This window comes from Balaenoptera borealis (assembly GCF_965194805.1).
Source record: "Balaenoptera borealis genome assembly, chromosome: 6".
Classification (NCBI taxonomy): Eukaryota; Metazoa; Chordata; class Mammalia; order Artiodactyla; family Balaenopteridae; genus Balaenoptera; species Balaenoptera borealis.
Genome location: NC_138863.1, coordinates 114643057 through 114659727, shown reverse-complemented (window position 1 = coordinate 114659727; position 16671 = coordinate 114643057). Strand labels below are relative to the sequence as shown.

At 39.9% G+C, this 16671-nt stretch overlaps 1 protein-coding gene across 19 annotated transcripts in view; it reads right to left on the bottom strand.

The window, feature by feature from the left end:
• The window catches only part of NCKAP5 (NCK associated protein 5), a 1102730-nt gene that overhangs the window by 175372 nt on the left and 910687 nt on the right, over positions 1 to 16671 (bottom strand). For all 19 annotated transcript variants that reach the window (XR_014246257.1, XM_082397785.1, XM_082397783.1 and 16 more), the window contains 2 exons: positions 11872 to 11910; positions 3624 to 3743 (listed from right to left, as the gene is read on the bottom strand). Coding sequence is in view for 18 of the 19 variants with exons in the window: in XM_082397785.1 (XP_082253911.1) it covers positions 3624 to 3743; positions 11872 to 11910 (159 nt within the window). In the remaining variant the exon portion in view is untranslated. The remainder of the gene's footprint in view (positions 1 to 3623; positions 3744 to 11871; positions 11911 to 16671) is intronic.

The window sequence follows — 16671 nt, the reverse complement described above, 5'->3', positions numbered from 1 at the left end:
TGTATTCCATGTAGAGGGAGCACAGACAGGAAGTGAAAGGGAGGAAGTGGACCCTGACCATGGATTTAAATCCTCAGTCTGTCAATTACCACTGGGTGACACAGCCTCTTTGTGCCTAAGTGTCCTCATCTGTAGAATGGGTATAGAGATAGTTCCTACCTGACAGCACTGTAATGGAGATAAATTGGTGAACACTATAAAGGTTGTAGAACAGTATCTAGCACTTCTTTTTTTTGGTAGGGCCAAGGCTGGATTTTTTGCCTAAGGATCATATTATTAGAGTCCTCCAATGTCTTTTTTTTTTTTTTTTTTTTGGCATCAAACACATGCTTTATGCATTGTCTATGATTTCTAGGTTTTGTTTTTCTTAATAGTGGAACAAGAACCTAAAACCACCTGAGAAGCAATTTGCAAGCAGAATGCCTCTACATTTAATACAATTCCCCATCTCCCACATTTTTTTTTTTGGCAGTTACACACCTATATTTCATTTGATCACAAACATTTTTAGGGAGGTGCCTTTATAGTGTTTTTGAAGCATTCAACTTTGTCTTATAGAAACAATTCTTTTTGCATCACATTTCATCAGTTTATAAAGTAGTTAAAAATTGCATAATCACCGTGACAAGTACTAGTCACGTGAACATACTGAGTTACAAACATAACTCATTCATGGTGGAAATTCAACTCAACTGGTAAGAGAATTAAGTACTCTTAGTAGAGAGTTTCAACTGGTTGTCAATGTTTGGTAAATTGAGAGTGTAATCTAATATACTTTATAAGAGGAAATGGTGAGCATTGGTTAATCTGGCCAGTGAGTTCAAATAAGGTTAGTTATAGACTCCGGTTCCGTTAAGAATGTTACTTTTAGATTTTATTTGCTATACTGGTTTCTTAATCCATTAGAATTTAGCTCAAATTATTGATTTTAATATGGAGGCCCTTATTAATCTGATTTGTTTCCACCCATAGTCCCAGAGATGCTTTTCTGGAAACTGGAATCAACAGAGAAGTTTATGGCCATTCTTAAGATTTTAAATTTCAGGTTAGGCTTCTTTTCTTTCCCATCATGGACTGGTCCCCTTTGTAAGTTCCCCAGAATCTGTCAACGAATCCTTAGAACTATCCCTTTTTGTTCCTCCTATATCAGAATTTGCTAAAGAATATCCATGTAACCTCTTATTCTCTGTTTTTGAGGGACAAATAATTAGCTATTTCCTATAAGTTATTTTCTTTTCTACTACTTAACAATGTATCTACTAAAATCACAATGTGTTCAACAATCTTCTTTCTGTATTTCTCTTCAGGTGGCTACTTAGATTGTAGAGAATCATTAGGCTGTATTCAGCAGATGACAACTAATGCAGTTTGTTAAGATACACAGAAACCTACTTAGAAATGTTCTGTACTGAATCTCCAGTTCATGGGCAGGAGCTGTAACATCTCTCACCCTCGGGACCAGGTACACTGGTGGGTTTGCTGTGCTCACCAGACACGCCCTCGAACAAACTGGGCTGGACCAGCATGGTTGCATAGCTCCAAAGCCTCCACACAAGACAGGAGACATTCAGAAGAAGAGGTAGGGGCATAAACCTCTCTTAGGTGTATGTCAAATAACTCCCCAACTTGCAGAATGAATCTGGGTCATTTATTCCTTATTCCATTCAACAAATAATTACAGAGCTTCCACAGGTGCAAAGCAAGCTCAAACTGCTTTTACTTTATAGCCAGCGTTCCATGATATGTACTCGTGCCACCAGAAAATAAAAAAATCACAGGTCATATAATGAACAGACCACCTGAAAAGCCAGCAACTTTGTCTATGACTGTGAGCCCTTAGATGCTAGAGGGCAGGCATCATCCTTGCTATGATTCTACCACACAGAACTACTATCAGCCCATCTTTTACAAATTCCATTTAAATTAGAAGGGCTCCTGGAAGTGAGGTCTATTTGGGGAGAAACAGTGTGTTGGCTGAAGACACCCAAGGAGTAAACACTGAGTTCTATTGTTAGCGCAAACACCATCCCCTGCCAGTTGGACATGTATTTAAGAGATTTGTGTCAGCCAATGAAGAAGCTTAAATATCTATGGCACATGTGTTTACTGTGGAAATGAACCATCATGATTCACACACAGGGACGGCAGATCCTTAAAAATTGTTCCAGAAAAGCCTCAAGTTAAAACACGTAAAATGGAAAAATTCATGAACATGCAATAGCTGTCAAAAGCAATTACAATATTGGATCTTGATTATAAGAGAGCAAATGAGATACAACTTTTAACAGATGCAAGATTCCCTCTGACCAACATTTATCGTGGCCAGGATCAGGAAACAGAATAGAGATAGATGATTTTTTTCCCACACAATTTATGAGTCATAAATTATGAATTATGAGCTAATAGATAAAGCAGAGAGAAAATTAATTTAAGAGATGAGATCTATTTTACAATTCAGAGAGCTCTTTCCTTTTCATCGGGGGCGGGGCGGGGGGGACTACATTTTGATGTGTGGTTTTACCAAACATCTTTCTTTCTCTGAAATGAACTGCAATTTCTCATTATTTCCCTGAGGAATCAGGGAAAGATGTTTGTGCCAAAGTTCAGAGGGTAAATTAGCAACACTGTCTCAACCATCTGGAAGAGTGCTGAACTTTCTACCATGATGGAAATGTTCTATACAAACACTGTCTAATATGGTAGCTGCCGGCCATGTGTGGCTTTTCAACACTTGATATCTGACTAGTTGGACATAGAAACTTAATTTAAATTAATGTTTAATTTCAATAGCACCACATGGCTAGCGGCTACAGTGGTGACACGCTAGTCTAGAGGGTATCTCTGTCTTTCCCCTTTCCTTTAGTCAATCAGACCAGGCAGCTGGGGGTTATCCTTTTCAAACTTGGAGCTTGTTTGAGCAAATATGCACATTAATAGCATTTAAAAAAAAATAGGAAACAGCAAAGATCAGCCTCCAAGACCCCTTTGCCAATCCATGTGTCTCCCTGCAGTCAGATATATTTTCTAGTGCTTTCTCGGGGGCAGCTTCAAAATGATTCAAATGGTTTGCCTTTCCACGTCTTTCCCTGTTATGAAGGCAACTGAAAGAGTTTGGCGAGAACGCTTAGACGAAGAGAACCTGTAAAATACTGAGGCGGAGCGGAGGAAGTATTAGGTTGTGAGGAGGCAGGCTGCACAGAGAGAGATACGAAAGCACAACAAACCCCAGCTGTAGTTTTGCTTACAGAGAGTCTGAAATAAAGAAATGTACTTCGGCATCGCATAAAACTCTGCCTTGCTTATCATGCAGTGCAAGACTACTAATACTTGTCCCCAAAGCAATCAATTATTTGCTGACTCCATTCCCCGGTTTCATTTGATACCTCTGATTGTTTCCTTTTACCTGTTCATTATTTGTTGATGCATTTCTTTATCAAAATTAGATTTAAAGAGTCAGACATTTAAGAGATATTCAATTTTAATGACATCCCTTGAGAGGGGAGAGAATGGAGGTTCTGATGCACTATGTCTTGCCCATGGTGATAGTGGTACCTTTTGAACTTAACTCACTTCTTGTCAATAGCATTTCAGTAGCAAAGTTTGTTTTGCACAGAAACACATACCTGGAGGAGCAGATCAGAAGTTGGTCTGACTCGCTGTTGGAAAAGGATGCTTAGCGTTCGATTCTGTTGTTCCAAATCAAACACTCTTGTTTTCAACTTTACACATTCCTCCCTTAGATCCTGCAACAAACACATGGAAAGAAAAAAAAAGTCTATTACCGTAAGACCCTTTTGCGTATTATCACTATATTTCATCTGATATTTCAGGCACATTAGTGAAAAATAGTATTTTAAGCCTTCAAGCCCCCCAGAAATAGATCACACACAATGTTTTCTTCCACAGCCCACTGTCGGATAGAATTATTATGTTCAGGGAAGACCTACTTAAAAAAAAAAAAAGCACCTTGCAATCAGAAATGCATTAATCTAGCATGCTATTTTTGAACATGGTAAATCTCAGCAATGTAAAGTCAATTTAAGTTTCCACCTATATATTTGGCTTTTTCACTGTCTTCATAAAAGCAATCATAAAGCACAAACCACAGGACAATGTTTTTACAGTGAATAGAGATTTGATCAATGAAAGAAACTATCACTTTTCATGGAAACTTCCTCTGCCGTTTGTGGAAACGAACTGAAATTCTCAGTGCGGCTGCTAACTGAGTCAGTGGTGCATTTAGACGGAGTGAAGCAACTGTGAAGTGAAGGCTCATAAGGCCACTTGAAACTTGCCCATCCTCTGAACTAGGAGATTTCCATATCTTTTGGGGTGTTCTGGTCTTAGTGTTGGGGAAGAAGTAGAAGAACCGTACCTCGGCATCCCCTTAGAGCAGCTCTTTTGAATAGTTCACACACCAAGGAGAGCTCTTCCCCAGCTTTCATGAGGGGACCTGATACGCGGGAGCTTTAGGATGCTCTAGAATCCCACCCAGGAGCTGCCTTCCAAGTTAACTTGTGATAAAGACAGTACTTATACTGACATGTCTACACCCTCTTTGGTGGGGTTCAAGGAACACCAGGGAGAATAAAGCCCCAAGGCAAGGTTCTTCAAAAGCTGACCCTTTTCTACATTTCAAACTTTACCTTACACTATTTCCTGATTTGAAAAAAAAAAAAAGGTTTCTGCTCTTACCATGCTCTTACCCTGTTCTTTAACAAGGGTCTGCCTGTTCTCGAAAGCACCGGGCATTCTGCCTCCTTCCCCCTCCCCGACCTCCCTTTTGTTTCTCATCCACCTCCTCCTTCCCGTCCAAGTTTGGCTCTTCGGTTGACATCCAGTTCAAATTCTGTCTCCTCCCCGACGCCTTTATCTGGCATCCTCCACTTTTATCTGCTCCCTTTTCTGAACTCCAGTAAGCCCTCAATGCCTCTTCTATGACATTTAGCTAATGTGAGATACTGCTTTGTGTTGATTTTCTTTCATGCTCTGGACTTATCTTGTCAATTAGATGACACGTTCCTCAAAAGGCATGAGAAGATACAGAAACACCAGCACAAGCATATTGTTCTGACATTTTTCCTTCACCACCTAGCACAGCACGCCCCAGAGTAGTAGGAGCTTGATAAAATTGTGTGATGATTTTGTTAAAGGGGTTAATGATGATGAGTTCTATTCTCTAGTGATGGTGTGATAAAGAGAGTTTTAAGGTTCTCAACACTGCTAGTGTGTCTACCTATGTATGCTGAGGTGGGGCAGCTACAGGCCTCACTTAAGGCTCTGCAAGCAAGACAGGGTGCCAGCCCACAGCTCTGCTGCCCAGGACCTAAACAGCAGTCACAACGGTGAGTGGGCCTGCTCCATACATAACCTTGTGGCAACCTCAGTGTGCAGCTAGAGAGAGATCTAGCTTCCGAGGTTTTACCTGAGACGCGTCATCATTTCCAGGCTTATTCATTCTATTTACAGGAGGCAAAGAGACAGGCGAAGCTATAGCTCACTGCACAGCTTACGCTCACCTCACCTTTTTAGCTAAATAAGGAAGCTTATGCATAGGATGTTTTCAACTGATCGCTGCCTACAAATGCAGAGCAGAGCAAAGGAATGCCATGTCCAGACGGGGCACCGGGGTGCAAGCTGTAGGAGGGCAGCGGCTGTAAAAGCAGGGCAGGGGGTGTGTGCACGCCTGAGCACGCACGCCACTTAGCAGAGGCTGTTTTGGGGGCCTAGGCACTGCTCAAATTAAAAGGCTAAATTTGCTGTCCTTATTTAGAATTCAACCTCTGTGTCTCGCTAATGCTAATTTTTGTTCTTAGCATGTATGTAACACTCCCTGCTCCCAAACACTAATTGTTTTCACTACTGCTAATTAAGCAATTAATAAAACTTGACTGTGAGGTAAATAAATATTAATAGTACCTATTGGGTGGGAAAACACAATCATTCTCACTTGCAGGGGGAGGGATGGAAACAGAAGCATATGAGTGTGGATTTGCAAGGAGAAAGGAGACTTGTAAGGAATACCAGCAACAGTTTTTAGCAGCAAAACTGAGAATAACTTGAAAAGATTTCTTCAGATGGGTAAAAAAAAAAAAAAAAAAGAAAGAAAAAAAATCAATATATTCTAAAGCAAGTTTTTGTACCAGTGCCCAAATTTCCATGGCCATTACTATTACTTAAGGCAGTAAAAGTTCATTAGCAGGAACGCACTTTATCGACCTTGAGAACCGTTCATCACTCGTGGCTCATCTAGATCAGCACAGAGCAGAGGGGGAAATGGAGGGCTTTAGGAATGTGACACTGCTCTTACAATCATCGACCAACAGAACTGAGCTGGACAGAAAATGTGTAGATATAAAAGAATATTCTGTGTTGTTTTAACATTCTTGTTTTCTTCACTCAAGCTGCGGATGGTAAGTGATGCCAGACAGTCCTCATCCCAAGAAACTGTAATCAAAGCCATGTGTGTGCCCACGTGCAGACACATAAACACAGCCAGACTGGATAGATGGAAAGAGAGAGAGGAAAACCACAATTTCCTTGACTACTAGGCAGAGAGTGTCAGCGGGCTGTCTGTGCTTCCCCTGGGCTCACAATGAGAACCCACTAACATAAAGGCCCATATGACATTTTGAGGCTGGGTGAAAGAGCCACTATTCTAATGCTGTCAATTACAGAGGTGAGAACTAGACTGTACTCCCCAGGTAAGGCATTAGAAACTAAAGAACTCTCCTGCTTAGAGGGCAGCCTCTGAGATCATGGCTCCCAACAGGGGCTGGACCATCTGCCCTCATCCACAACCTTTTTTTTTCTCTGCTCCCTAGTATGTCTCAGGCCTCAAGGGGAGGACCCCTCTGAAAATATAAGGTTGTGTCTTTTGAAAGAAAAAAGGGGATGTGTTGTATAATGTTATCAGGAAGAAAAAATGCCAAAGAGTTGACTACATTTCATCTCATGTAAGCAAGTATAGTGGGTTCAAGGAAATAGCCCAACCTGTTTTCTTTGCAATCTGCATGCCACTCTCAATTGAAATAAAGTAAGGCATTACAGCTGGATGCGAGTGGAAAATATACTGAGCAATGTGATGATACTGGTCTAAAAGGGCCCTGTGTATCTTAATGATCCCAAACCATAACTTCCCTGGAGGATCCACACATTGTACTCCTGACAAGTTTCACCTGTGTTTGGGGCTGAAAGAGATTCTGGATTCACTGCTGTGTAGTAGCTATGGAGTATGGTTACTTTATGCATTTAGAGCAAAACCACTGCCAGCTCCAGGTTACAGGAAATTTAGGGAAATGCTGGTTGATTAGAAGCTCGATATATACTGATATTACCACTGGAGTATTGTTGAAAACTATTTAAATCTGATTTTATCGTGTAAAATGATATTATACTGGTATTCCTATTTCAGAGGCAGTGTGTTTCATGGGAATACACTGGATTGGCAGTTAGGAGGCCTGGGCTCTGGTCCTCATTACCCACATGACCTTGAGGAAGTAACTTATTCTGGTTATGCCTCAGTTTCCTCACCTGTAAATGTAGCTTCTGCACAAAACCAGGCTTTCAAGACAAGGCATGCCTCAGCTGCTTCATGAGATGGCTTGTCAAGGGCCACCTGAATCCTTCCCTTAAGCTTACTGGACACCACATCCACCAGCCTCTCCCAGCCACAACCCTTCTCAGTGTCTGTCACTGATATATCCCTAGCTCTTCTAAGAATGCTAATACCTCTGTAAAAAGAAAAGCCATTACTGGAAAAGGCTGGTCACATCTCAGACCAACCAAGGACCTCAACATCAAATACTTAAAAAGGCAAGACAGGTAACATAATTGTATCACTGAATCAGGCCAGTTCTAATCAATAGGAAGTGGTGAGTCTCGTGGCAAACTGAATACTGCAAACCTTCATCCAAAAGGCATTCGGATGAAAATATTCTTAATCTGGGTGATGGCTAAACAGTTTATGTCATTACAGTGAATTGAGCCTATTACCAAAGCTACTTGACAAGCTCAGGGTTAAATGTTCACTAAGGTCCCTGACAGTTGGGAAACTCTGGGGTCCAAAATAAGACTGATTCTGAGAAAGCTTGATTTGGAGAAAGCTCCAAATTTACAGTCAACTTTTTGACTCCACGCATGTCAGATCCTGGATGTCCTTGCTAGCGAGGACTGGCGATGCTTCCAGAAGTTTTAAGAAATCTACTGGCTTCCTTGCGCTTTTGTTTTATTTCCTGCAATCGGATGTAACTAATCATTGGGTTTCAACCCACCTGTTGATTTTTATAGCATCTCTTCTGCTTGCTGAACTACAGCGGGGATAAACAATAAGTGATTGAATGGGATTGTGGAGGCCGAATGGTACAAAGGGTCAGGGCATGGAGTGGAATGCAATAACCCTAGGTTAACATACGGGCTTTGGCACTTCTAGCAATTGGAACTATGGGAAATTTATTTTCATAGTCCTACCTCACAAGATGGCAGTGAAAACAAAACCATTCAGTGCATTTAAAATGCTGGACATGGGGTCTGACTCCTTGGAAGTGCTAAGTAAATATAAACAGACTCTCTTCAAGGAAACCAGAGCCTACCCACACCATTGCTACACAAGTGGACCCAGATGGTCTGATCACACCTCCTACAAGGGAAATATGTAGGAGTTGGGAGTTCTTTTAGCTTCAAGCTACAAAATTGTGTTCTGCTGCTATCTGGTTGGCTGTATTGCTAGATTCCACCATACAAGGGCCTTAATCCATGTTGGCAAATTAAAAAACACCATGAATATTTGGTGATTCTAAAGAACATGAAGGTAAGGCTGAGGTTGTTGATGTGCTGGAAAATAACTCCAGGGAAAAATGCTTTTCTTCCAAGTTTGGTGTTAGTGGCAAAAAAGAAAAAAAAAAAAAGAAGAACCTAGGAGAGTAACATTTTCAGTGAGTGTAACTGTCTTAATGAAGATAAAATATATTTCAGACAAAAATATGAGTCTAGCTCAGGTTATTGATTTCACTTGCACTTCTAGACTTGGACCTATGATTTGGAGGCATAAGTGGAAGTGAGCTGGGTTTAATATTGTCATTTTAGCGTTATTGATCTAAAGGAGGGACAGTCACCTCTCTTAAGAGAACTCGCAGATTTTTGAGATAAATTGAATTACTTGACTAGGACATGATATGTACATTTAACAGAAGCTGCTAAATTTATGGAAATAATTTTTTTTCTAACAGTATTTGGAAAGGAAATACACTCTGTGACTTCAAGATGCTTATCAGAGCCAATTCCTGGTATGCCAGAAAAATACCTTTTTGGTTGCCCAGGGAGGAGGATGTGAAGTCATGGCAGATTTGCCTTTGTGTCATAACAAATGATACAGTCCAAAACTGTATGGTTATGACTATAATTTCACCTCAAGGGTTTTATGTGTGTGCGTGACTTGGATAAATCACTCAAGATTTCTGTTTTTTACTCTGTGCCAGCTACATCCCTCTTTAGAATTAGGTTTCTCATCTGCTTTTGGAGTACATTTTATTTCCTATATTGTGCTCTTAATTACAAAGAAATTTTTGTCTTTTTGTAGCAATTCTACAGTCTCTAGAAAAACTGGGAAGTGCATGTTTCTGCAGAACATGATTCTTTTGGAATCTCTGAAAGCCCAGGCATCTTTGCCTGCTTCATAGTATCCCTGAGGTAGGCTATCTCACAGTAGCACATCTTTTTGAGTCTTACTGCTTAACTGTACCAAGGCAGATTTATCTGTTTACTAGTTACTACTTGAATTTGTGTAGCTATTTTTTGTGGCTGACCTGAAAGGTCCCATTTTCCTTTATATTGTACCAGACAGCTTTCTTGTCTCTTTCCTGAGGCACCATTAAAAGAGACAGGCATGAGAAGTCTTTCAACAGTTACACACAGAGCTGCAACAGTGCCCCTTCATTCCTTAGGTTTGTAATTAAATGAGTGTCGAGTTTCCAACAGGAGGAAAGCAGTTGAGAAATTAAAGCCTTTGAAAAAGAAAAGGCATTCAAATACGTTGTGACAGAAATCATGAGTTGCCCTTCAACATCTGTTTCGACCCTTCTTGTACAATAAGGTGACAATCAATTTTCAGCTGGGCACATACCCAGAAAAAAGATGCCACTGTCAGCTTCCTTAGGTGTGGATGTGTGATTAAGTTCTGTTCATGGAGATGTAAGTAGGGAGGTGTGAAAACTTTTGGAAGTTTCTCTTAAAAGACAGCTGGTGTGTGTCTTTTAGCCTCTTCATTTTCTTTGGCTTTCATTTCTTCCTGATGGCTGAAATGTGGATGTGATCACTGGAGCTAGAGCAGCCATTTTGGACAATGAGGTAACCCTGGAAATGAAGGCCACATCCTGCAGAATAATAAGATGGAAGCCAGGATGCCAGGGACCCTATCAACTTTATGGAGCAGAGTCATCATACCAGTCATGTACTGCCCACCTGTAGACTTAGATCTGAGAAATAAATAACTGATTTTATTTTATTTTATCTGATTTAAGCCACCATTATTTTGTATCTCTGTTACTCACAATGGAACCTAATTCTAACCTAATAAATGTGCTCAAATCTCTATTTATGTAATGTTAATGTCAAATCTGAACCAGTTAAAATCATTTGTAGCAGGAAGCATGATATTTTGACAGAAGGAGTTGGGGGAGAGAATCTAGCAAAAATATTATTCTAATGCCTCTATAGTATACATTTAAAATAATATTTATTTAAGCACCTTTATGAGAAGTAGTCAACCCCTAATAAAATTGTTTTCAATTAAAAAAAATCAAAATGTCGTAAATGATTTTGCTCTCCTTAGCCACATCCTCCTGAACATGCCACATGATCTAAGATTTTCTTTTAAAGAGGAAATCTATCTCACAGAGAGGTAACTCAGAATAAAAAAATTTGAAGGAATCAGAATTTAGCCTCTCAGACACATCATGGAAGGAGACACGAAAGGTTCAGTAAAATTCACCAAACCTGCCCAATTTGGGCAACTACCTGCATTTACCCACTCTGCCCCAATAACATGATCTGAAGGCAGAATAAGAAGATGACAAAGGAGAAGGTACAGAAATTTCATGCTGAGAAATCACCATTTGTTGTTTTCCCTAACTTTATGAGGAGTAATTGACAAATATAACTGTATATATTTAAAGTGTAAAACATGATAATTTGATATACATTACATGGTAGAATGATTACCAAGATCAAAATTAACACATCCATCACCTCACATAGTTAATTCTTTTTTATTTTGTGATAAGAAGGCTTAAGATCTACTCTCAGCAACTTTCAAGTATATAATACCACCATTTGTTTTATCTTTACCACAAACCTATTCCTGGGGGAACAACTCTATATGTTCCCTTTTATAGGATGACCACAGCAATTCTGGGAGGTAGACGTTGTTATCCCTATTTTATGGAAGGGGAATTAAGGTCCAGAGAAGTTAAATAAACTTCCTAACCTCAAAGATCTCTTGCTGAATTTTAGGCCTCTGTTAATGCTGCGCATCACAGGCTATTCATTTTATAGGAGTCAGAGGAATCCATCAACTTATTTAATGTTTGCATTTACTAAATAAAAATGATAGGTTTGCTACTCATCTGGGTAGGCCCATGGAAATCTTTCATCTTCAAAAGGCTTTCTATTACTTTCCCAAGAGTTTAAATTTTATGAATCTATTGGTCATTGATGTTACTGCATATGCCATCTAAAATGCACACAATTTTAACCTAAGTGAATAAATAGAAAAGTATTGCAGCTATCAATCATAGTTTCTGCTAGTTTGACAATGTGAGTTCCAATCTATTCACATAAGTACTTTGAAAATAATAAAGCCAGAAAGTGACCTACCTTTTGAGTGAGCAGAGCTTGCACAACTTGGTTGGCTACCTTTAAAAAATAAAGAAAAGAGTTGCCGTTTATAATAATGAGACTTTATACGCATGGACTCTAATTTATCAATAAGTTTCCCACAGCTTACTATAGCTAATCAGCTCCTCATTTTCCTCTTTCCTCTAGCTCCAGAGGACCTGATTCTTTTCATAATAAGCCTTTCCTTCTAGGTAATACTTCGCTTTTTCCAAAGGTGACCTTGTTGCTAATTAAGATGGTTAGGCTGGAAAGATCATTCATACCTTGACTCTCACATTTCCATATTTGGAAAAGTAATATCCTTTCATATGTAAAGTACTTTAAGAAGGCTAAAAAATGATACAGTGTAAAACATGATCCTAATTATCTGTATACAGTTTCTACACTGCTGATTTACAATGTCCTTTGCCTCTCCTTCCTATTCTTTTGCTGTGTGACTATTTACTGCTTAAAATTACTTGCAATAGGGGTAGGTGGAATGGTGGAGAATAGGGGCAACTCATTCTTTCCTATATGCTCTGCTTTCCTACTCCACATTTTCTTTTACGCCATCTTCTTGTCATTGTTACCTGTGATAGAGTCTGATAGTTGTTTACTCTATCCCCCATTTGCCCCTTCCTCCTAAGTCACAAACCTTGATTTTTTGGCTGGACACATCCAAATACATTTCCCTGACTCCCCTGTCACTGTGTGACAAACTTCTGGCCAATGAGTTATTAGCAGTCTATTTTCTTGGACTTATAGGCAGTTTCTTATAAAAAGGGGGCTCATCCTTCTTTCTTTTCCTAGCTGGGATATGAAAGTGACGGCTGGAGCTTCAGCAGCCACCTTGACAATGGAAGTCACATATTAAGTATTTTGGGGCAGAAAAATAGGATGATCCTGGTCCTGATGATGCATGGAGCTGCACTGTCTATCTCTGAACTGGTATATGAGAGAGAAATAAAATAGGCACTGTTATGTTGAGTTTCTTCTAATATACAACCAAATATAATTGTCACTAATATATTACTAGAACCCTAATTTTCTTCAGGTATCTGGCAGCTTGTGACAGTAGGAGAAGCTGGGTCCCTCTCAGCCCAAGGAGGTGAATCTTGATTAATCTAAGCCAGTGTTGGTTATTCCAGTCCCTTTCAGCGACTGGCTTAGGAGTGGGCATGTGACACAATTCCAGTTAACGGCCATGTGAAAAACCAATAACATGTCCATGATATTTCAAGAATCTGGCATTTTCTCCAGATAACCATTCATCATTTCTACATGTATTTATACTAAGATTTCTTTTTCACCTGCAGGTTTCAAAAACACTTCACAAAGAGTCACTAAACTTCACCACAACCTTGAAATTACGTACACATATGGCTAATATTGATAAATTTACGGTAGATAGGTGAATTATGTGGAAGTTTTTAGTCAATACATACATAAACTATAAACATTTAGTGTGATAACTGAAACTGACAGCATTAAAGACCGAGTCAGGATATTTAAATATCTTAAATATAAGGTATTTCTGTTCATTCATTTATTCGATATAAATTTGCAGAGTATCTATGATTGGGATGTGTTCTTTCATTTCAAAGAGAACATAGCTGGTAGGAGGTTGGCAAGAACACAATTATAAGTGTGATAATCGTGTAATCATGTAATCATATTGGCAATTCTCACATTCAACCGAAGGCTGAGGACCACACTTTTATCTTCTCTTTCTCTTGATAACAAATGTATTTTTGATGAGGCTAAACTGTGTGTCCTCATTTCTCTGTCTAGTATAGGGGAACAGATTATGGTAAAAATGTTTTCATGGGGCTTAATTGTTTCTTAACTCAATATTGACAAAATAGCATATCCTTAATGACAGTGGGCCACCAGTAAGCTTCACTGAAAATTAAAATACAGGCTGCAATCAACTTGTGGTTAGCAGACATTTACACCACAAGCAGTAAATGACTAGAATCAGATTACCTATAATTGGTTCATTGAACTGTATGCCCAAGAAGGATTCTTTTCCCTATCAGAATCCTTTTCAAATTTATATTGTTGACATTAAGTAAAAAAGAAAGGCCTTTCACTGAAACTAACTACAGTTTTGAAGAAAAAGTATTCTTAGGTATTTTGCTTTTTAGTCCAGCCCAAGTTAAAGAAGCATATCTAAGAACTATCATAGTCCAAAATAAATCGTATTTTCCGTAACTGGTGCCGTTACGTCTTCCTTTTTTACTTTATTTATACATGATCACAATGGTGATAAATGTTATTCGGCCGGCACAAATTGACCAATAGCATAATCTTGAAAATCTTTCAGTTTTTAAATGTTCATTTCAATTTGTAACTGCGAATTTAAAGTCAAACTGTATACCATCTATTTTATTCTTGCAAATTAAAAAAAAAAAACTACAGAAGAATTGAACTATTCATGCTGCTTAAATCAGGAACAATGTACCAAACTTAATTTATACCATAAATAATTTAATTCTTTTGGATAGCAAACTTTGGATTTGATTTACATTCTCATAAAACTGCCTAATATCAATATTTTCTTTTCTTCCTCCGAACTGGTCCCTCACTTAAACCAGTCTGTGGCACAGTGGTCGCATAAAATAGCTCTCTACATGATTTAGCAGGAGTCATAAATGAATACCTTATCTGTAAGAGCCTGCAGGAGTAAATAGGTTATATCTTTGCAATCCAATATGTTTGCCCTATAGGCTTATAGACTCTATCTCTGATACAGTTCCTTTTGGCACGTACTTTGGACAATTGTTTGCTCTACCTGAAAACTGAACAAAGATATACGAATGCATTGTTTCTTTACCGACTGACATGGGGTTCTATTACCCAGAAGGGCTCACAGGTTCCTTGCAGAAAAGCAGGCAGGAAAGCACACGCTTTCCTTGGTACTGTCTATAAAGATAGTTTCCTGTGTTTTGTTACTACTTGTAACAGCTCAGGTTCGCCGATGCATCAACAGAACGACTGTTTGGAGCTCGTGCCTGCAACCTCTAACAGGTTCACAAGATGATCCCTGGAATGGGCCCCGGCCCCCATCATAGCATCCTGCCCTTAGCACTCGGGTTGCAAAGAATCACACCCCGGCAGGCCCAGCTAATGAGAACAAATACCTTCTAGTGTCAGCTGACAGCTTTCCTCTCCAAAGAAAGAAAAAAGACCAGCTGGGCTGGGCCATGGGGGCCTGAGACACACTGAGCAAAGGTGACGGTCCTTAAGCCCCTGGCTTGTTTGACAACCTCCCTTAGGCTCTTTGTGGAAACCTCCGTCTTTGCATCGAGGAGAGGAGCAGGGGTGTGGGCAGCGGGGGAGCAGGGCGGGAGGAACAGGGGTGCCAAGAAGAGTGGCCAGGGTCATCTCTCCTTTCCTCTCTTTAAGAATTCTCTCAGACAAGCCAGCTCCTCTGACACTTGGCTCAGCTGTGACCCACACACATCTTTGTTCTTCTTCCCTGTCAGATGTAGAGGGATCTGGGGAGGTGGGGGGAGGGCAGAGAGAGGAGAATCAGGGCTGCAGAGTTGTCTGTTACTTTATTGCCAAACAGTCCCTGAGGCTGAATGAGTTTATTCCAGAGGGAGCCAGTTCTCACCACCTCCTGAAGACGGTCGGGGACAGGGTCCAGGGTGGGGCGCGTAAGGTACTCAGCAGACAGCATGCTTAACTGTCCTGTCCTCCTGCGTGGTGGTCCTGCTCTCACCCTTTTATGTGCTGCTTTATCATGCCAAGCCACTGTCATGTCAGCAAGGTAATTTAAAAACCTGGTCGCTAAGGCACGCCTTTTGGGAAATGCGCTTTGGAGAAGTTTTCTCTGCTTCTGCGCTTGGTTTATTGTAGGAAGGCAGCTGGGGGCAGGTGGGAGGAGCACTGGGGCAGAATCACAAAAAAGACCTGGGTTCAAATACTGCCTGTGTTGATCATTCACTGATACGTATGGGGGTGGGGAAGCAAACCTGATTTTTCTCATCTGTCAAGCAGGGGAACCATCTGCCTCTAAAATTGTGAAAAAAAGCATGAGATGATAGACATCATCAGAGAAACCACCTTGGGCAGTACCTGATCAAAAGCAGTCACCCCAAAAATGTTAAATCTGAATCCAGTCATTCAAACTTCAGAAACTAAAACACATTTTCAGGTAAGCAGTTAAGGAAGGATGGTTTGAGAAGAAGGGGTTTTATTTGTAAAGGGATGAAGTGTGTGTGTGTGTGTAAAATGCATGTATAATAAAAATCACTAAGCACCTATATTATTTATTTACTCCGTAAAAAAAAATCCTGTAAGACCCTGGGAGAGGGGGAGATTTATATATGGGATTCCAGTGAAGACTAATTTGGAAATTAATTTGCTGCGGATAATTTCCATTCGTTCATTTAGTTATTCAACAAATATGCATTAAGTGACCTAGTCTGGGCCAAGAATTGTGCTGGATCTTGGAGAGATAATGTTAACGAGAACATAGGTGCTGCCTGTGGGGATTAGCGTCTAGAGCAGGTACAAGCAGTAGATCATCTGTTGATTTTATGATCCATTCATGAAATGAACATGAAATGGACATCTGAAGCATGTGAGAGCCATAAGCAGGGTCATCTTCCGTCTACATTTATCAAGATATTGATTTTAAAGATGACTGAGGTTCCCAGATGTGGGCGGTACAATGACAATATCTGATAATGATTGCACAATCCAGTCTTGCCATATAGCATAGGAACCAGAAAGAAAAGGAAGAACTGTTTTTAACCTGCTTCTGCCTTTAGTTAGCCCTGGTTTAAAAGA